The sequence below is a fragment of the Candoia aspera genome, chromosome 2 (assembly GCF_035149785.1).
Source record: "Candoia aspera isolate rCanAsp1 chromosome 2, rCanAsp1.hap2, whole genome shotgun sequence".
NCBI classification, from domain to species: domain Eukaryota; kingdom Metazoa; phylum Chordata; class Lepidosauria; order Squamata; family Boidae; genus Candoia; species Candoia aspera.
In genome coordinates, this window is record NC_086154.1 from 7,524,408 (window position 1) to 7,546,101 (window position 21,694).

Consider the following 21,694-nt stretch of genomic DNA (forward strand, 5'->3'; position numbering starts at 1 on the left):
GGGACGCGGTGGCGCTGCGGGTTAAACCGCTGAGCTGTCGATCGGAAGGTCGGCGGTTCGAAACCGCGCGGCGGGGTGAGCTCCCGTTGCTCGTCCCAGCTTCTGCACACCAAGCAGTTCGAAAACATGCAAATGTGAGTAGATTAATTGGTACCGCTTCGGCGGGAAGGTAACGGCGTTCCGTGAGTCATACTGGCCACATGACCCGGAAGTGTCCTATGGACAACGCCGGCTCCAAGGCTTTGAAACGGAGATGAGCACCGCCCCCTAGAGTCGGACACGACTGGACTTTACGTCAAGGGAAACCTTTACCTTTTCCTTAACACTTAATTGTTTCTTTGATCAAATTAAAGGCAAAAACCTCTACTTCTTTAAGCTGAACAGAACTCATGGTCACCCCGTGGACAGGGAATTTACTTGGGAATGCCACGAAATACCTGGTGGCCTCCCATCAACAAATGTTCTTTGTTAGGGAAAGTGGAACTAACCCTGCATTTAGCATCCAAATGTGACTTTAGCCACAATTTTGGAGCATGAGTGACCCTGAAGAACTCCTAACCCAGTGCCTGAAAATTAAGGATCTATACAGACCCTCATACTTTACAGACACATAGATGCTCATTTTATATAAAAAGAGAAAGGGGGAAACTAAGTTGATTGATTGATGGATTGATTGATTATGTGTCACAGAGTTGGCATCAACTCTTAGCAATCACCTAGATGTTCTCCATGATGATCTGTCCCTGTCTTGGTTGTTTAGGACTTCCAATGGTGCACCCATTGCCACTGTAACGAGTCCATCCCCCTTGCTGCTGTTCATCCTCCTCTTCCCCTCCTTCCACCCTCAGAAGCAGGCACAAGTAACCCAGTCCTGTGCTATGTAGGGCATTACAGTTGATAACCAGCACCTTGAACTGAATCCAGAAGTTTCCTCCTGTCTGAAAGAGACCTAAAATAGAGTTTTTACATTTGTTTTCCAAGACAGAGCAGAATGAAACACTTGGTAATAATTAAGTATTGAATTTAATAATAAAATGGGGTTAGATCGATAATAGAGATAGATAGGTAGATGGAAGGTAGGTAGATAGATGATTAGAGAGATGAGAGAGAGAGAGAGAGAGAGAGGAAAAGAGAGAGAGAGAGGTAGAGAGAGAGAGAGAGAGAGAGAGAGACGATAGATGAGCTTTCTATGAGCTGTGGGTAGTAGTGTGAGAAGCAGGCCCGCAACTAGGGTCTGTGTCACCTGGGGCAAACATGGATGCCGCACCCATTTTGGCGCCCACTGGTGCTCATTTTCGGCCCCCCAATGCTCATTTACATGCCCCCCAGCGCAGTGCCCAGGGCACATGCCCCGCTTGCCTCCCATCCCCAGCTGCAGCCCTGGTGAGAAGGTATAACAAAGAAACTTTAAGAACTAGAACTTGGAAAAGCAGCAGTTGTTGGCAATCCATATCAACTGCTTGTTTGCAGTACATCAGCCTGTCCCACCTGATCGTGCAGAGAGGGCATGTTGCGGACCCCGTCTGCAAGAGAATTCCACGTGCTGGGGTCCAGGAGGTGGGCCTTCTCTGCAACAGCTCCCGCCTTTTGGAACATCCTTCCCCCAGAAGTGAGGTTAGCCCCCTCCCTCCTGGACTTCAGAAAACAGCCGAAGACCTGGTTTTGTCGCCTTGCCTGGAATAGGGAGGGGAAGAGCCATTCTTGGGGCTGGTTGATTCCCTAGTTCTGCAGGGACCGGTTTTATTGCCTTATGGTTTGAATTAGATTTTATTGCACTTTATGCTGACTGATTATTGGTTGTATTTATGATTTCATTGAAATTTTAAATTGTTTTTATTGTGAATCGCCCAGGGTCCCCCGTGTGGGGGAGATGGGTGGCACTAAAAATTTGATAAATAAATAAATAAATAAATAAACTGCTTGTTTGCAGTATAGCATTAATTAGCCTCGTAGGTAAGCAAGGTCAAACTGCCATGCAAGAAGCAAATCTTCATGATACTAGCAAGAACCTAGTTCTTTACTCAAGGATAAAGCTGAGAAACTTATTCATACTTTTTCCTATATTTAGAGAAGAAGAGTCACAATGTTATAATAACATGAAGGGTAGATATCCATTCCCATCTTTAGGCTTGACCTTTTCACCAGGACCATCATTAGACAAATTAGTGCTTCAGGGTAATTGTGTCCTGGTCTCCAGGTCAAATGTTCCTTTCACAAAATTCTACACTCATCCAAAGGATACATAAACACCCATATACTTTCCTATACATTCAATAGCAAAGAGAAAAGTGGGCATCAGATATATTAAAGTGGGATAATCTATTTCTATCACTTGAAGAAATGATAGAATTAAAATGATAACGTTGAAAAAACAGCAGTTGGTATTATTTTTAATTTTTTTAAAGCACTAAAGTGTCAAATACTGTGTGTTAGAATTACTAACTGACATTTCTGGGCACCACCTACACAAAACTCACTTTGTGACCTTATTTTGACCTCAAATGTTTTTTTGTATTCAATTCTGGCCTAAGGATAATAATATAGCACTTGGGGATGAAGATGCAGACCAGCAGACCAGCGCTGGAGGCCAAGATGGAGAAGATCTGCACAGCCACCATGTACTTCCCTTTGGTGCTCATGTAGGCTGGCACAAAGGAAACCCAGACACTGCAGAAGACCAGCATGCTGAAGGTGATCAGCTTGGCTTCATTGAAGGCCCCAGGGAGGTTCCTGGCCAGGAAAGACACCATGAAGCAAATGGCAGCCAGGAAGCCCATGTAGCTGAGAGCACCATAAAACATGGTGACTGATCCTTCATTGCACTGCAGAAGGATCTCTGCAGATTGTGAGTGCATGTCAGAATCGGGGAATGGGGGAGAAGTGCCCAACCAGATGCTGCAGAGGAGAATTTGGAGACCAGAGCAAGAAAGGATGATGGAGTTGGCCAGGCTCTTCCCCAGCCATTTCTGCACCTTATTCCCTGGTTTTGTGGCCCAGAAGGCTAACGCCACTGTGACTGTTTTGGCCAAGACTGAAGAGACTGCGAGTGAGAAAACAATGCTAAAGGCTGTTTGTTGGAGAAGGCAGGTGACTCTCCTTGGCCGGCCAATGAACAGGAAGGAGGTCAAGAAGGAAAACAGGAGCGAGGCTAGAAGGATGTAGGAGAGGTCCCGATTGTTGGCTTTGACAATTGGAGTGTCTTGGAATTTAATGAAGATTCCCAAGACAAAGCCTGTGATGAAAGAAAGGAACAAGGCAATGGAAGCCAGGATGATCCCCAAATGTTCTTGGTAGGATAGAAAGGTGATTTTCTTGGGTATACAATGATCTTGACTGATGTTTGGATGCTGATCTTCTGGACATCTGCTACATTTTTCTGCATCTGAAAAAGAGGAAGAGGTTGATCTCCCATGAGCCATGTACTTCAATCAAATGCCTAGTTTGGGTGAAATTGGAGATGGTGTGAAGGATTGCATGTGAAGGAAGTCAGGATAAGGTAAGAATGAGGAACTGGAGAGATGGGGGCTTCCCACCATGATTCAAGTGGACACAGCAGTGGCATCTCTTAAGGTTTCCTTAATTTCATTCATTTGGGTCTCCCATGCCTGGAGACCAAGAACAAATCACTTGTTATTATTTTTGTGAACAACAGTTTATACATCCTGGCTTAACCTGTGTGAACATAGTCATTGATTGTGTCACCGAATCCACAGATAAATTCCCATATGGGTACCAAATACAAATAATACGTTTGTGCTTTATATGAATGTGGTGAAATCAAACATGATGGCCCATTTTGGAGTCCCACAGAGTTGAATGAATATAGACCTATAGAAAACTCATATTCATATTGATACAGGAAAAGATAGAAAAAGACGAGAGAATCTTCAATTGTTTGTTAACTTTTGCCTGAGTGGGATGATGATGATGATGATGATGATGATGATGAGGAGGAGGAGGAGGAGGAGGAGGAGGAGGAGGAGGAGGAGGAGGAGGAGGAGGAGGAGGAGGAGGAGCAAGTTCTATTTTCTTCACTAACTGCTGTGAAGTAAGGAATCTACCAGAGAAGAAAATGAAGGAAACTGCCTCTTCTTTTCACTCCAGCTAGAAGGGGAAGAAATTGCCAGAACTGTCAAGTTTACATATTTTAGGAAAGCAGGAAGGAAGGGAGGGAGGGAAAGAGATAGATAATAGTTTAAGCCTTTTCTTCTTGCTTGAATTTTAAGGAAAAACTGGCAGTCCTCTTTCCAATTTCACTGAGAAAGGAAGGAAGGAAGGAAGGAAGGAAGGAAGGAAGGAAGGAAGGAAGGAAGGAAGGAAGGAAGCAAGTCCCCCCATCTCACTGCTGAGGTCAGGTGGAGGTGACCTTCAGGGTGAGTTGAGCTGAGGACATCATCATGAATTCCTGCTCTCAACAAACTGTTGGTGGGCCATCTTCCCATCAGAGCAAGAAGGAAGTGTGGCTAACTCCTCACTGATGATTTCTTTCTTCTCACTTCTTCGCTTCGATTGAAACATGAAAGGTTTCTGTTGAGGATGAAAAGTAATACATGCCATCTTCCTTGTAATGCTAAGCTCTCATTGATCCAGTATCTTTCCTCAGTTTAACCTCTATGTTCATTTCTTATCCTTCACTATGAAAGATATTGTATATATCATAAAAAAGGGATGTTTTAAAAGCCAAGCTTTGTTGGGGTCTATGGTCTTCCCAAAGTCTGCCCGTTTCTCCTGGAGTGACCCACCTTCCATGGTGGAGATGGTTCCTTCTGCACAAGGAAGACAGTCATAGCAGCAGATGGGCTGCCCTTCCCGAGCCACCTTCATGAATCCAGGAGGACAGCTTTCCACACACTGGGAGGGAGGCAGCATCTGAATGGAGAGAGGAAGAACATCCAGAAAATGAATTTGTGAGTCCCAGGAGGAAGAGGTTGGTGATCTCCAGTTCAAGGCTTAGCTTTACTCAGTTGGAAGCCTACAAAGTCCTGGAGTTCATCAAGTTGAACTGGCTATAGGTTGCTTCCCTGTTGATCTTCTCTTCTAGCTTTTCACGCACTACAATTTTTAGACTTAGATTCTAACTTTACACACTAAATACCTCAAGGGAAGGTTGGATGGGACTTCCAGTGGAGAAAATGGCAGCTTGAATGGCTCCTTTCCAAGTGGAGCTGACATCACGCTCATTTTTCTGGGCATGGGCAGGATCCCTGCAGCCTCCAGAAACAAGGAGAATCCAAGAAACCATCCCACTTGTCCTCCGGATGGCCGTTCCTCAGGAGGGGATCGTGAAACGGTGTTTCCGCGATCGACTGGCGAGTGGAGCATCTGGGAAGCAGGCCTGTCATCTCTTTCGAGACTGTGTAGAAGCCAGGACAGGGACTCTAGAATCCACCACCCCATTTCAAAGACACTTGATTATGTGATTATTTGTTACCTAAGAGAAGCGTTTTACAGTGAAGAGAAGTTGACACTCGTGGAGATTTTATTTGTTTTTCTGCCATTGTGCTGATTGGTTTCGATGTGTAAACAACTAATCAGAGAACTTTCCCCTGTTTCTTTTGAGGTTTCTCAACTTTCATGCTGTTTGAGTTTAAGGAAAAGGAGCTCTGCTGAAAATTGTGGGAGGTTCCAGAAGAGAACGAAAAGAAAAAGATATCCCAAGTCCTGAAGCTACCAAGATGGGAAGAGGATGAGGTGGATCAAGTTCCCTGTATAAATTTAAGATACCTAACAATGAAACGAAGAGAAGTTTTGCTCTACTTTGAGGTGGGATAAAACTCAATTATGATTGATAGGATGGATTTCTTCGATTAAAACAAATGCTCTACCCAGGATGTTGTTTTGACTCTAGATAATATTAATATTGACAATGGAAGTATCGTTGAAGAAATAGTAAGTTTATATGTCAAGGTAAAAAACTAAGAATTAATTATAAATTTGTGTAAGATATTAAAGGGAAGGTGGTTATGCTGACTTGTAATTACAATTTGTAGGTTAAGGAGCGGTGGGAGTCAGCTTCTATAAGAGGTACAGCGGTGGAAGGAAGTGAATGGATAATAAAATTGATGGAAGTGGCAGAGATGGCAAAAGTGACTGTATTGATTAGAGATCATAATTAGTTTAACTTTGTTTCTATATGGAAATCGCTTTTGGTCTTTCTGTTTGTAACTGGAAAAAAAATGAATGAAGGTTTTTTTCCCCAGACTGGATTATTAGGTTGACGTAGATTATAGAAATAATGTGTATGATAGTTAAAAGGTTAGAGTAAGAGGTTAATGTGTTTTCTTATTTATATCTTTGCTGAAAAAGGTCGGAAGTCAATCTTTTTGTATCCCTCTTTTCTGGTTACCGCACTTTTTAGTTTCTTTCTTTTTTCTTTAGTCTCTCTTCAACCCTATGTCTAATTGTTCATGTTTTAACCTTATCTTGAAAATTTAATAAAGGTTTTTTTGTGTTTGGTTTTTAAGAGAAAGCTGGATGGTTTCTTTGCTCTGGCCAAAGGAAATCACCCTGCTCCCAGGGCTCAAATCTTCCTCCCTTTGCACAAGACTAATAAATACTTTTCTTGGAGAGTTTAAGTATGTATTCTGGATAGACATCTGGACATCTAACTAAATAATGTGGTTCCTTTCCAGGAGAACTTAGAGGATACACAAAGGCACTCCCTGCCCCAAGAGTGCGATCCTCTAGGTAAGGACTTCAGAAAAAAGGAAATAAGGATTTAAGCCCACCTTGTTCAGCATTTCCATCTCGGCAGTAGCATTCTGGTTGATCGTTAACTTGACCTCCAGGGATCTCTCTCTTTCTAGACTTCCAAACCTCACTGGCCTAAAGTTGACATTGTTGACAACCTCCCACTTATATATATCCAGGAGGGCCACCAGGTCTCCCTTCTCATCCAAATACACTCCATTTATGGAATTATTGTAAAATTGAGAGTTTTGAAGAAAGGAATGAAGCTGGAATGGAAGAGAAAATGGAGATGTTTAGACAGGACTTCCAACGTTCCGTGGGAAGATTTTTGTGGGACCTGGTAAAACCCCCTTATGCTGGGGGTGAACTGAACATTTCTCTCTCTCTCTCTCTCTCTCTCTCTCTCTCTCTCTCTCTCTCTCTCTCTCTCTCTCTCCACAAAATTGAAATTTCAGACTGTCCAACTTCTTCAGGAGAGAATCTATAAAGATTTGAATCATATTATTAAGAATAAAAATATATTAAATTTGAATGCCGTCCAATTCTCAGTGACACTCTGGGCGGCTCACAACAATCAAAGAAACTACAATACATTGAATAAAAAATAAAGATAAAGGATGGCAAGTGTGATGGAGTGAGGGGTCCCACCCTCCCTCGCCAGAGGCCTGGGTGAAGAGCCAGGTCTTCACAGCTCGTCTAAACAACAGCAGAGTTGGGGCCCTCCAGATCGTGTGGGAACCTCATTCCAGAGGGCAGTTGCTGGCACAGAGAAGATGCACTTCTGGGGTCCTGAGAGATGACATGGTTCAATCGAAGGAACCTAGAGCACACCAACCCTGCAGGATCAAATTGGCCAGGCAGATGTTATGGGAGACCAAAGCTCCCCCAGGTACCAGGCCCAAGGCCATGCAGGGCTTTACAGGTAACAACCAGCATCTCGAATTGCACCAGGAAGCAGGCGGGCAGCCAGTATAGCTTGTGAAGCAGAGGATTTACATGGGCATACCGAGGCCATAATAAATATTAATAAGTAAAATAAATAAAAATGTTATTAAAGAGGTAATAATATTACCCATTAACTCACTGTTTAAACACATACTACTTGGACAAACACCGCGAGATGTGACGGGAGGTAAATTGGGCCGGCTTTCGAGGTTGTGTTACCATGTCCTACAAAGATCAAGTAGCATTTCGGGAACCCCTGCGGTATCTATTTCTAGATCGCCCCTAACTGGATGGGCTGGGATCAGTCTGAAAGCCTGTCCAAGTTCCCCCATCCCTTATACTAAACAAAATCAAGGCTGGGTCATTTCAACTTTCTCCGTCCCCCTTCTATCTCTGGACTATGTAACCTCTTCTCCAGGTCTCTCTTCCCTCCCTCCCTTAACAGAGATTGCAACAGACAGGAAAGGAACAAAGGGAGAGGACTGGAAAGTTGGAATTCCATTTCTTATTATTGTTTTCTATTCAGACTAAATACATTTTTCGAAATATCTGCTGCCCAGTTTTTACAATGACAAATTGATTCCCGGCTGCAGGAGACAGACAGGAAAAAAAATACCTGCCACCCTTTCAGTCCAGCAGTTTCCATATTTTTACCAACTTTCATATTTGTTCGCTTAGATGTGGACGCAAAGGCTGCACGCAAGGCCCGGGCCACCGCCCAGACGGTGTTGTAAATGAAATAGCCGTCCAGAGACAGGATCTCATCAATCACCTCCTCGGGCTGAGCCTCCAGTTGTGCTCTCTCTCGGCACCGTCTCCAGACTTTCACAGACAAGGCATCCTTGGGGTAGGAACATGTAAAGGATACATTTGCTAAGTGTTTGATGGAATAGTAGAACTCCATCATAATAAAAGACCCTGCCATTTGGTGTCCCTTCATAAGAAAGGAAAAAATGCTATGAATGAATTGAAAGGGCGCGTTCATCAAATAGTTGGTTACATCCCAGCAGAGTGTTGTAATCACGACTTTTCCTCTAACAGGTTGCTCAAAGGATTCATAGACGAAATGTAGAAAGAGTATTCCTCCAGAGACAAAATCTCTCTCCACACCATAAAGAAAGACATTCACTTGTCTCCAATTGCGATAGAGACTCAGATCTATGATCCAACTCACATCTATGATCCATTCTATGCTTGTGGAAATGGTTTGGCATAAAACTGGACAGACGCCATTCCTTATCAGCAGGGAAGTCAAGGTCCTCATGAACTTCTGCCCCTGGTCAGTGTCCAGAGCAAGCAGACCAACCAAGGTCCACCTGAAATGGAGGAGCAGCTTGACCATCCCTGGGTACTGGACTCCTTCAGCAGGGAGCATCGGGTAGAAGAACGGAAACCGGGTTTTATCTCTCAGAATGGGGGAAACAAAGTTGTAATTGATCTGAAAAGAATGAAAGATGGTGGTCTTTTAAATTGAACATCTAAAATTTAATGCCTCTCGTTTCCATAATAAAACCGTGACCTTCATTTACAACTCGGGACCTCTGGTTGAAAGTTGCATGGCTGAAAACTGTCTCCCCAGTGAAGACACACCTGAGGGATTTTGTAGGTGCCCAAGATGGTCGAAATCTGGACGGAGATGTCAGTCTCGGCCCCTTCGAGAACAGCCACTGGGTTTCTCTGCCTGCCACAGCTGTAGTTGGGAACATTGGCCTCCCCAGCTGAAAGCAGGTCCAGCAGAGCCTCTGAAGTCTTTCCTGCATAGTAATAGTTTTCATAAATATTGTAACCCAAAGTGATGTTGGGTAAGAGATGGGAATCCTGGTTGATCTTCTGGATGGCAAAAGGGAAGGAGAGCATTTTCCAATCTTCTGTCAAGAGTTTCCTGCAAGTTTAAATGTATTAGAACATAATTAATTAAAGGAAGATTTTCTTTATTCTTTCTTTTTTTTTTTTTACAAAAAGAGATCTAATGCCCCCAAGCACCAGAGTTACTCTGAATGGATGACAGCATCTTTAAAATTATTAAGATGAAAATACATTCTTAAGCCCCCCAAAACAACATCAATAAAATATATGAGATTGCATTTCAAAGGCCCAATCACACTTTGTGCCATGAAAATCACAGGTGGGGTTGGTGGATGTCATCCCCTGTTTGGATGGATTGTCCCATCTCTCCTAAGAACAGCAGGAGGTATCCCCAGAGGTAGATTTCCCTCACAGATTTCAACGGGGTCTTTCTATTTATATTGCATATCCAGTCCTGAATGCATTCTTGAGGTTGTCAGTCTGTTTGCAGTTCAATTAAACTTTCAGGCTGATTTTCCATATTCCGTCTGTCTCTCTCCTTAGTGAGCTTCTCAAATACTTCACAATAATCTGCCCTACTGTCCAAATTAAATATAGGGTTAATTGGCAGCTAAAACTGGAAAGGACCATTTGGACCACACTCACTTTCTCACATAACACACACAAAATAAACAGTTGTGACTATTAACAAAGCCACTAAGTGATCAAGTTCCAGACACGTTTAGATTTTCAAGTCCATTCTCAACCATTTTCTGATTGGAGAGTTAACTTCTCCCATTTGCAGTAAAGGGGGAAAAAATACGGCATTGCTGCCTTTTTCCATCCCTGATGAGCCCTTGATGTGCCAAGGGAGGCGGGGGTAGAAGGGAGGAACCACCATCTCTTCTCTATCCACCACGTAGATCTGCTCAGAGGATATCAAGGAAAGTGGATGTTTGCCATAGTCTTCAAAGTCAAGCAGGACACACAGCCCTCCCTGTCTGTACAGGCCATGCAGACTTGAGCATTTCCAGGGAGGCTCATCAGCTGCGGGGTGTGAAATGGACGCCCAGGTTTGAAATTGGACAGAAATGGAGAAAAACTAGACGATCACGGGGATAATTGCTGGAAATATAGGAGGGGAGCAACTTTAGAAATCAGTCAGAAGTGGAGTGACTGAAATGAAGGACTTACTCATTTACTTCAGCTGAAGGAGTTGTGTTGAAGCTTAGTGGCTGAAAATAGGTCTTGGCTGCAGAGACGATGCCACCAATGAGAAGCTCTCCCGGCCTGTACTGATTCTGTGAGTCCATCTCATCCCTCTTCAGAGTCTGGGGGCATTTGGCCTTGAGCCTCCCCCAGACTTCTTGGGGCCACAGGAGCAGCACGAGCAGCAACATCATTTGTGTTCCTGATGGAGCCTCCAGCCCTGTGTCTGCTTTGAGCAAAGAGTGAGAAGAAGAGGTAGAAGGAACCCAAGCCCTCTTCCAAGACAGAAGCTTCAAGGGCTTCATATTTGAAAGACAGGGCAGTAAACACAGGCTCTGCCTGCCCTACGTGCCATCAGCCAACAAGGCATCCGTGTGATGTCGAGGGGAGAACATATTCTTGAGGTGTTTGTGTCAAATCCTCTGAACGTTTGCAGAAAGTCTCTAGAGAATTAGCACCAAGACAACAAATTAATCACTATGCTTTGGGTAATGGTAAGGAGGACACACCTCACCTCTCGAACTCTGAATGAGTCAAGAGGCAGATGGCCAAAGGGGAACGTTGCAGATGGGCTCCAAACTTTCAAGATGAGCCTTAAAATCCACCATCAATACAGAATTTTAGCATGGATGTGAAAGGTCACACCTCAATATGGATTTGGTTGGTCTTGATTTGTGATGGACTTTAGCTTTATTTATTATATTAGCCAGGGATCTGCTGAGATGGGGGGTTGCTCCTTTTTTCAACGTAGATCAATATGAGAACCCGAAAAAGTGTTCCTCTTCATTGACTCCTTATTTCTTATAGGTTATCAAACCACAGCAAATGTTCTGAGTGTCGGAAGGGTTTTGAAACTCACCTTCTCCCTTTGGACGCTTCCCGCCAAAAACACTTCCTGCAATACCGCCTTCCCCTTGAGCAAGGTAAAAGGTTAAAAGTTACAAAAGAGAATGGGTTCATGCAAAGAGGATGCCAGAAAATTAAAATATGACAGGAAACCCCAACTGTTTAGACAAAAGATTCCCTTCAGGTTTAATCAGAAACCTTGGAAAACAAAAGGTTGCTCATTCACAGAGTTTAGCAGAGGAAATTCAGATGAACAGCCAACCAGATCTTCATCATCAAATCACAAAAGATCCCTCCCAAGGTGAGCAGTCCAGGCTAGTAGACAAGGCCACAGCCCTGCAGGGAACCTGGACTGTCAGAACAGGAGACACGAACAGCAGGGGGCCTGACCGCAGGGCGCCCCCTGTCGGAACTCCGGTAAACTGCACTTTTCTCAGAAGTTCCTATGGGGCGGGAACGCTTTTCCGTAACAACAGCCAAGCTCTCCTAGATAAAGGGCTTGTGGGGGAAATACAGGGGTGGCCACCTCCAACCAGCAGACTCTGTACCTGCTCTTGGAAAATAAAATTACCTCTGTTCAAGCAATTGCCTAAGAACGTTCATTTCTGGCTCGGAACGGACCTGGTAAGATTTCCTTCCAACATGAGGAAAAGGACTTTCATTCATTATGGTCATCAGGTTCCATACTTGGGCAATTCCCATTAACAGAACTATTGTTCTTTATTGGAGAAAACAGCTGTTCTTTGTTTGTGAAGGTGGAATTAAACCCAATAGCAGGTATTTAGTATTTAAATAAGAAATTAGCCACAATTTTGGAGCATGAATGAATCTGGAGGACTCCAATGCCTTTGTTGGAAGTCCTGGCATATCCGGCATGCCTCATTAGCATGTGAATGAGCATGTAAATTGAGTTGTCCCATGATACAACTCTGAGGAAGCTGTTTGTTGCCTCTCCCACTTCCTCTTTCTCTCTTCCTTCTTCTTCCACCCAGCGAGAAACAAGCATGCTGCTCTGCTCTCCATTCATCAGGGCCATGTGCTCAGGCCTTGATGAAGGATGCTGCCCCTTTCCTCCACACCGCCCTTGGCAGCAAAGAGGGCTGAGGGTTTAGGGCAAGCTAAGTATTTAGAAAGAAAAGAGGAACAAAGGCACTCCATCTTTTCCACCAAGATGGATGTAACAGAAGCAGCAATAAAGTCAGTGAAACTCTTTTACTTCTCTTAACCCAATCTGTCTAAGCGTGTCATTCTTTATGCTTGGGAAGGCTGAATGTGCAAGATCAATAACCTGTGTTTCTCTGATGTGCTCATTGAAGCTATCTAGGATAATATCCTTTTTCTGTGCCAGCTTCTCAGCTGTGTTATAAGCTCTGCTCCATTTCAGTGGTTCTAGGAGGCCACTAAACTGGCTTCAGCCTTAACCTTAAGGATCTATACAGATGCTCAGACTCCACAGATGTGAACACAGTGATTCTGTAGAGTTGACAGCAAAGAGAAAGGGGGAAATCATGCTTATTAAAAAGGGGTAATATCAGTTGAAACAAAGAGGTCATTTTTTTATTTGTCTAATTTCTTTTCCCCAGAAATGGTTCAGTGAGACAAATCTGAACTAGGCACAGGTGGTGCAATACTTAGCTGGCAGAAGTTTAATTGATTTGAAGAAAACAGACAATGTAAAACCCTAATTCTGTCTGTCTGTCTATCTATCTATCTATCTATCTATCTATCTATCTTTCTATCTATCTATCTATTAAACCCTATGACCTCCCATCTCCCACCCAAGGAGGGACTCTGATTCTATCATTTGATGCAGAAAAAACTTTTTATAAAATTAATGGGCACTATGATATGAGTTACCTTAACCAAACCGAGGGTGGGGGGGCAAACAGTTGGATAAAATGGGACAGGATTTCCTACGCAGCCACCAGACTGAAGGTGAAGGTCAAAGGTCTTTTCTCATCCTTTTTTTTCTCTTTACAAAAGTGCTCGACAGGGATGTCAACTTTCTCCTTTGATTTTAGGTACTTGAACTAGAATTATAAGGTTGGAAGGGACCTTGGGGGATCTTCTAGTCCAACCCCTGCCTAAGGTCCTCATACCATCTCAGCTGCCCAGAGTCACTTGTTGATATGGGCGGCTATAGAAACCGAATAAATAAATAAATGAATAAAAATTTCAGACAAATGGCTGTCCAACCTTTCCTTGAAAACCTCTGGCGATGGAGGAGCCACAACTGCAGGAGGCAAGCTGTTCCCCTGCTTAAGAGTTCTCCCTGTCTGGAATTTCTCCTTATTTCCTGGTTGGATCTCCCTCTGAGGTGCTTCCCCCTGTGGCTTCTTGTCCTACCCGCAGGTGCCATGGAGAATAGACGGACGCCCTCTTCCCTCTGGCAGCCCTTCCAGTACTGGACGTCCCCCTCTGTCTTCTCTTCCTTCAGCTAAACATATTGAGTTCCTTCAGCCGTTCTTCATAGGATTGAGCCTCCAACCCCTGATCGTCTCTGCTGCTCTTCTCTGCACTCTTTCTAGGGCCTCAGCACCTTTTTGCATTGTGGTGGCCAGAACTGGACTCAGTATTCCAATTGTGGCCTCCCCAGTGCGGTATAGAGCGGTGCTTTCACTCCCAGTGATCTCGATACTATTCCTCTGTTGATGCAGCCCAGGAAAAAGCACTGGCCTTTCTGCAGCCCACTGCTGGCTCATGCTTAATCGGTGGTGCACCAGGACACCGAGACCCCTCTCAGAGGCACTGCTGTTGATCCAGGGACTGCCTGCCTCGTACTGGTGCATCTGGCTTTTCCTGCCTAAGTGTAGGACCTTGCCTTTCTCGCCACAGAACTTCATCCTGTTGGAGAGGGCCCAGTGCTCAAGTCTGCCAATGTGTCATGTTCACTGTTTCAATGTGCACTGTACATCGTAAAGTTTCACATGCCATGGCACTGACGCGTGTTTCTGTTTGGGAGGGAGCTGCTATGAACCTTGGGCCAAGCTCTGTATCTATGTTCATTTCAATGGAACGTGTTTGGGTTATGTGCTCTGCTCAAGGACTTTTCCCGCGGACCATCAGAAGCCGTTAGGAGCACCTGGGATTGTGAGCTTGGGAAGAGTCTACGGGGGGAGGGATCTCATTTGTACCGAGGGTTTTTAGTTTGCATTTGGTGTGCTTTTTCCATTCTCAGCTTTCTTTGTGATCCTGCATACTATTCTTTAATAAATCAGATATCTTTGTGATCCTGCTTATGAGTCTGATGGTGTTTTAGAATAGGCAATCCTTACATAAAGCTGAGAATCACCAAAGTTGTACCGTTAGCTCCTACCAAGATTAGTTTCTTGTGAAGGAAAATAGTTAACGATGGCCGATTCCAAGCTCACGACCGGGAGACTTGAGGAGCCGACTGGCTTGATGCCCGAGTCAACGGTCAGGAGCGGAGAACTGAGCCTCACCCCAGAACCTTCAGGTTTCCAGCAGGATTCAAGTTCCAGCCCTGAGGTACAGGAATCCGACGATGGGAGAGCACCAGAGCAGCTGGCACCCAGCGAATTGCCCGCAGAGTTGATCACCTGGGATGAAATGGGAGAACCCCAGCCAGGGATGTCCCAGGCGTCCTGGAAGTATCAGTTCCTGCTGACCCCAAACATAGAATCTACCATGGTATCAACAGGGAGACAGCCTAACGCGCGAGGGAGGGAGGAATCTCAAACCCCTGAAAGGCTAAGAGTGGTAGAGGCCAAAATAGAATCGATGGAGTACATGCTGAAAAACCTGTCTCTGTCATGGGGGGGGGGGGCAGCCGAGGCGCGAAGGAGATTCCAGCTCCACGCAATCATCCTCCATCCCCTCACCCAGACCGCTGGCAGAGTGGGGCCAGAGATGGCACTAGGATGAATCTCCACCCCGCAGAGTCCAACCATCAGTGTCCCCACCCCGAGGAGGGAGAACTACTGTAACCTGGGGCCCAACCACTCAAGCAGCCGCTGATTCAGCTCCAACAGGAGTGGGGGTGAAAGACTTTTCTGTCAAGTTTGATGGGGATCCAACTAAGTTGTCTTTCTTTCTCACTAATGCTAAAAGTTACATGAGGCAGTTTGGACCATACTTCCCCTCCGAAGAGGCTAAGATAACTGCCATTGCCACCAAGCTGAAGGGACGAGCGGCTGACTGGTATGTTCAATTAAGTGAGGCTGACTCCCCTGAGCTTGAGGATTTTGAGGAATTCATGTGGGCGTTAAAGCTGCATTTTGAGGATCCTCCAGCCAAGGCCAGGGCTAAAAAGGCACCGAAGGATCTTACCCAGGGCCAACTACCTGTAGCTGATTACGCCCTGGAGTTTAAGGCTTTAGCTGGGAAAATCCCCGACTGGCTCAGTCAACCTTAATAGAACGGTTTAAAAAGGGACTCAACAGGGATGTCCTGCGGTGGGTGTTGTGTAGAGATGACCCAGAGACATTGTACAAATGGATCTGTCTGGCCGGCAAAGCTGAGCACGCCCAGCATTCCTACATGCAAACCAAACAACCTGAAAAACAACCAGCCACCATGAGGGGACCCCGAAGTGCCGCAACTGCTACCCGGCCAGGCTATAGAGCCTGGGAAGAGGAGAGAGATCGGCACTAGGCGAGGGGTCAGTGTCTCCGATGTGGAAAGGAAGGGCATCAAACAGTTGATTGCCCAAAAGCCAAGGCCAGAGATCGAGCGGGCAAGCTGCCGGCCAAATCACTGCCCCCCTCGCGGAGGATGACAGCAGCCAAGGGGGCAGCCGATGCTGAGGAAGTACTCTACTTCTCGGAAGAGGCTGAAGACAACTCTAAGGAGCCATCGGGAAACGCCAGCCACCTGCCATGAAGAGTGCCTGCGGGCAGGTGGAGAAGGATGGGCGCGAGGATGCTATGGTGAGTGCTGACTGTCCCACTCTAGCAGTAAAAGTGAAATTGGGCTCCTGCACAAAGACTACAGAGGTCTGGGCTTTAGTTGATTCTGGGTGTTCCAGGTGTCTGATTCACCCTGATCTGGTTGCTGCTTTGGAACTGCCTAGCTTTCCCCTCCAGCAGCCTTTGATCTTCACACAGTTGGATGGTTCAATGGCGGGGGGGGGGGGCTGGCAACCCATTTCACTGGAACTGTCGCAATGCAAATGGGCAGCCACCGTGAGACTTTAAAATTTATAGTGGCACCTGTTGGCAACCCCTTGGTAATTCTGGGGATTCCCTGGTTGACCTATCGAAGCCCACATATAAATATGGAACACAGAACTCTGACTTTTAAGGATGGGTTTTACCAAGCCCCTACCACGGTAGAGGGCTTCAAGTGCAGCAGTTGGAAGGGCTGCAATTGCCATGCCGCACCCTAGTTTGGCACATTTAGAAGGCTTGCCCAATCGATACCAAGATTTTGCAGATGTCTTTGGAGAAATGGAAGCAGATCAGCTCCCCCCCCCCATCAGAAAACTGATTGTGCCATAGAGTTGGTTCCTAATGCTCAATTGCCCAAGCCGAAAATCTATCCAATGACTCAGAAGGAGCTTGGGGCATTATGGGACTTTATTGAGAAAAATCTGTCAAGGAGGTTTATTGAACCTGCAAATTCCCCAGTTGGGGCCCCTGTGCTATTCTGGGAAAAGAAAGATGGCATGCTTAGACTCTGTACAGACTATCGGGGGTTAAATTCCATCTCAATCTGCAACAAATACCCTCTGCCACTCATGAAGGACATGTTAGCTCATTTGTCAAAGGGCAAGATTTTCTCCAAGCTCGATCTTCGTGAAGCCTATTTTCGCATCCGCCTATGAGCTGGAGATGAGTGGGAAACCGCTTTTAATTGTCCACTGGGTTCATTTCAGTACAAAGTCCTCCCTTTTGGGTTAGCAGGGGCACCTGGAGTCTTCATGCAATTGATTAATGAAGTATTACATGATCATTTGTTTAAAGGGGTCCTGGTTTATTTGGACGATGTGCTCATTTACACTGAATCCAAGGAGGAACACAAACACCTTCTCAAACAGGTGTTAAGTAAGCTTAGAGATGCCAAGCTTTATGCCAAGCTTTCCAAATGTGAGTTTCACAAAACCCAACGTGACTATCTAGGCTATAGGGTATCTGACAAGGGCATTGAAATGGACCCTGAAAAAAGTCAGGCGATTTTAGTTGGGAATGTCCCCACACCTGGAGGCAATTGCAAAGTTTCCTAGGGTTCAGTAATTCCTATCGGCAATTTATCCAGGGGTTCGCTCAGATTGCTTTGCCCCTTCCGGATTTGCTCTGTACCAAGGGTTTGGGGGAGACACGCAAGGTAAAAAACCCTGGGGCAGTGCTGAATTGGACGCCTGAATGCCAGGCAGTGTTCGAGAAGTTAGAAGCCCTCTTCGCTGCTGAGCCTATTTTACAGCACCCTGATCCTGAATGCCCCTTTGTGGTCCAAGTTGATGCTTCTGACTCCTCAACTGGGGCTATATTGTTACAGAGAGATTCTGAAAATCACTTGAAACCCTGCGCTTATTTGTCCAGAAAATTCTCTGAAACTGAACGCCAGTGGCATGTTTGGGAAAAGGAGGCTTTTGCTGTAAAAGCTGCTTTGGAAGCCTGGCATCACCTCCTAGAAGGTGCTAAATGCCCTTTCAAGGTTTGGACTGATCACAGGAATTTGGAAGCCCTCCACACACCCCAGTGTCTCAGTCCTAAACAAATTCGCTGGGCTCACTTTTTCAGTCGCTTTAACTTCCAGCTAAAATGTATTCCAGGAAAGAAAAAGTTTCTGGCCGATGCTTTGTCACGTTTACCTCAGGACCTTGACCACGTGGCAGATATAGTTGGAACTTGTCTCACCGAACCACAACTGGGCTTGGTTGCCATCACTCGGAGCCAGACCCGTGCGCAGGCAACGCCCCCCCCCCCCAGCCCCGTCTGGGAAGCGGAGAGTGCAAGTTCCTTGTCAGTTACAGAAGGACTTTCTCCAGGTCCTGAAATCTGACACTTGGTTGCTAGCTAATAGAGACAATGTTTCTTTTGAAAACGGTCTGGCGTGGGTGGAACACCGCCTCTATGTGCCTGAAACTTTAAGAGCTGATGTTTTGCAGTGTTCCCATGATGATAAACTTGCTGGACACTTTGGTTGGGGTTCGGGGCTCTTTCTTTTACAGAGAATTACCATCTTTGGTCTTGGATCGGGTTGCGCTGCCCCAGATGGACCCGGTGCCTGACCTGGGGGTTCTCCTGGACCTGTGACTCCTGCATGAGGAGCAGATGGCAGTCGTGGCCAGGAGAGCCACATGGATTTTAATTCTGTAAGCCGCCTAGAGTCATACGGGTGGCTGTATAAATTTGTTTAATAAAATGAATAAATAAATTCTGATTTGGAAAAAAAAAGGTCTTGGTATTTTGTTTTGTTCTTTCCCCTTTGTTTTATTTTAGAAACATTAAAGTGTCAAATATTATTTCTTGAATTATTTACTGACAGTATGGGGAAACACCTACCCAGGGCACTTTTTTTATTTTAACACCAAATGTTCTTTTGTATTTATATTTGGGGATAGAAATGGGTGATTTTCCCCAACTCCACCGGAGGATTTGCTAGATGAACAGCTACCCAAGCAGCCTTTAGCTGGACCCGTTGCCATCGTTCCCACCTCCAGCCCTGCAACAGCTGCCCAACCGAGACCAACGCTGCTCCAGGTGACTGGGAGTGGGGGAGCTGAACCAACTAGTACACCACTGTCCCCGCAGGTAAGGAGGAGCAGCTTGCCAACCTCAGTCCCAGCTGCTCCAAATCAGCCGCTGGGGTTCTGATCCTTAATTAATTGATCCTTCACACATTCTCCAGAATCCCTCTCCAAATCTCATTCAAGGATGGAATTACAGAGTGCTTCAGCTCCAGCAATGAAATTAAACTAGGAAGTGGTGCAGCGTGAACCTCCTGCCAGAATTATTCATAGATGATTGAAACCCCTGAGATCAGGATCAAACATAGGATAGTTAGAACGATCATCTTGGAGTTTTCCTGGCCTCCTCACATCAGTTGATTGTGAAAATGCCGCAATTGCTCTGTTAAGAGAATTTCCAATGTCACGCTCCCCGAACAAAAGGTCGAGAACCACTTATTGGACTTGCATCCATCATCCAGCAATCCATGTCAACCCGCGAGTGGCCAGCAGGGAGGGGGAGCCAGATTGGAGTGTGAATCATTTTGTTTGGGCTAGAGGCTCTTTGCCCCAAGGTCATTGGGAGAGAAACCATTCCAGTCGTCTGCTGACATGGGAAGGAGGGGCACATACCTAAGGGGGCAGTGGGGGGAGGGGTTGGAATTTGAAGTCTCTGTGATTTTAAATGTAGAAATGCATGGGAAATGCCGTTCACAACTTTTCTATGTCCTGAACGCTTCGCTTCATTGAATAGATTTCTAAGCCACAGCTTGTGAGTCTTAACTGAGTGAAAGCTCGAGTGTTCCAATCATCACACCCATCCTGAAGAGAAGTCTCCCATTTTTTCCATGGACCATGCACAAATTCCTCCTCAGGCAATCATTCACACCAGCATCAATTTCACCCAATCAATGCATTTGATTAAATGACAGGCTTAGCGGGAGATCCTACCCTTGCCCTCTTTCAGGTTGTCACAGTGTGACAGGGTTCTTTTTGAACTGGGGGCGTATTTCACTTTGCACAGGCAGCAACTGTCACAAAAAAACAAGACAGTGAAGGCTTTTATGCTTTTTACTATATACAGAGATGTGATTTACTGCAGGTGTTTACAACTTGTATATACAACACAGTCCCAGGGTTGGGTTTACTCCCAGGACTCCCTCCCAGAGACTATTCTGCTCTGATCTCTCCTCTTTCCTTCCCCTTTCTCTCCATCTCCCTCCCCATTTCTGACAAGGGAGAGATTGAGAAGAAAGAAATGGGCTGGAATTACTGTCGTGTGCTCAGTGCAGCTTGACTTTCACCTGCTCAGCCAAACATCTGCTGCTGCTTCGTTGGGGGAAGAACCTCCCTCAGGGTCTTCTGCCCAGTCCTTCCCCAGAGACCAGGGCTTCAACACCGACAGCTGATCCCCTCCATCCCCTCTTGGGCCTTGGGTGGAGCTCTTGTCCCTCTGGGTCTTCTCTTCCCTTCTTCCAGGGTATCTATCCATGGACCTTTCTTCTCTCTCCCCAACCAGGAACCAACAACTATCGAACCCAAACAAAATAATTCACACCCCAGTCAAGGTCCCCCTCCCTGCTGGTGCCTTGCAATCTGCCGACATGGGTTTCAGGAAGATGGACGCGAGTCCGATAAACACGTTCTGGGAACATTTGATCAGGGAGTCTGACATACTCTCTCCCTGGAAAATAAAAACTTGAAACAAGTTAACAGCAGAATTTAAAAGGGGAAGGGGTGGGGGAGAAGGAAAGGGACCTTTAGTTAAGGGGAAGGTTTGTCAGGATATTTAGAACGAAACTTGCAAGTTAGCGCAGGAGCATTGACATAGCAGCTGAAGATCCATTCCTGGTCAGGGAAGCGTTTCCACTTAAGCAATGGGACTGTTGTCTCACCATCTCACTACACCAGGACAGCCCACCAGGGCTCCTGCAGCTTCAAGGCCAAAGGCGAGCTGCTTCTCCCCTTTTACTCACTCCATATGTTGGCACATGCGGGTGGAACAGCAGCCAGACCAGGCCACCAAAACCCGTATTCCTCACAAATGCAGAAAAATGCACCAAATGCCCAGGTCAGCAGCCAAATATCAATTGGGATTACTGTATCCCCAAGATGAATGCCTTCCTATCCTACCAAGGAATTTGGAGATCATCCTGGCTTTCATTGCCTTGTTCCTGTCTTTAACCATAGGTTTTGGGAATCTTCATTAAATTCCAAAAAATGCCACTCATCAAAGCCAACAACCCAGACCTCTTTTATGACCTGCTTGTCTCCCTCCTGCTTTCCTTCTTGTCCTCCTTCCTGTTCATCAGTCAGCATCCTTTCTTGCTCTCGTCTCCAAATGGTCATCTGTGGCATCCGGCTGGGCATGTCCCTAACCCTGGCCTGCACCCTCAACCTGGAGGGATCATCCTGCAATGCAGCGAAGGCTCTGCTGCTTGGTCAAATCCATCATCCTTTCTTGCTCTGGTGTCCACTTTGTCATCGGAAGCTTTCTGAGGATTTCTCCCGCCATCCCTGACTTTGAGTTGTACTCACAGCCTGGGGAAATTCCTACAATGCAGTGAAGGCTCTGTGGCCATATTGTTC

At 45.7% G+C, this 21,694-nt stretch overlaps 1 protein-coding gene across 1 annotated transcript; it reads right to left on the bottom strand.

The window, feature by feature from the left end:
* Positions 1-2,486: 2,486 nt before the first annotated feature.
* LOC134489786 (vomeronasal type-2 receptor 26-like) lies at positions 2,487-20,597 on the bottom strand. Its single transcript, XM_063292653.1, has 8 exons — positions 20,410-20,597; positions 20,057-20,136; positions 11,489-11,542; positions 10,615-10,855; positions 9,226-9,325; positions 8,252-8,476; positions 4,743-4,869; positions 2,487-3,382 (listed from the first exon to the last, which is right to left on the bottom strand). The coding sequence occupies exons 1-8, from the start codon at positions 20,595-20,597 to the stop codon at positions 2,487-2,489; spliced, it is 1,911 nt and encodes a 636-aa protein (XP_063148723.1).
* Positions 20,598-21,694: the final 1,097 nt, after the last annotated feature.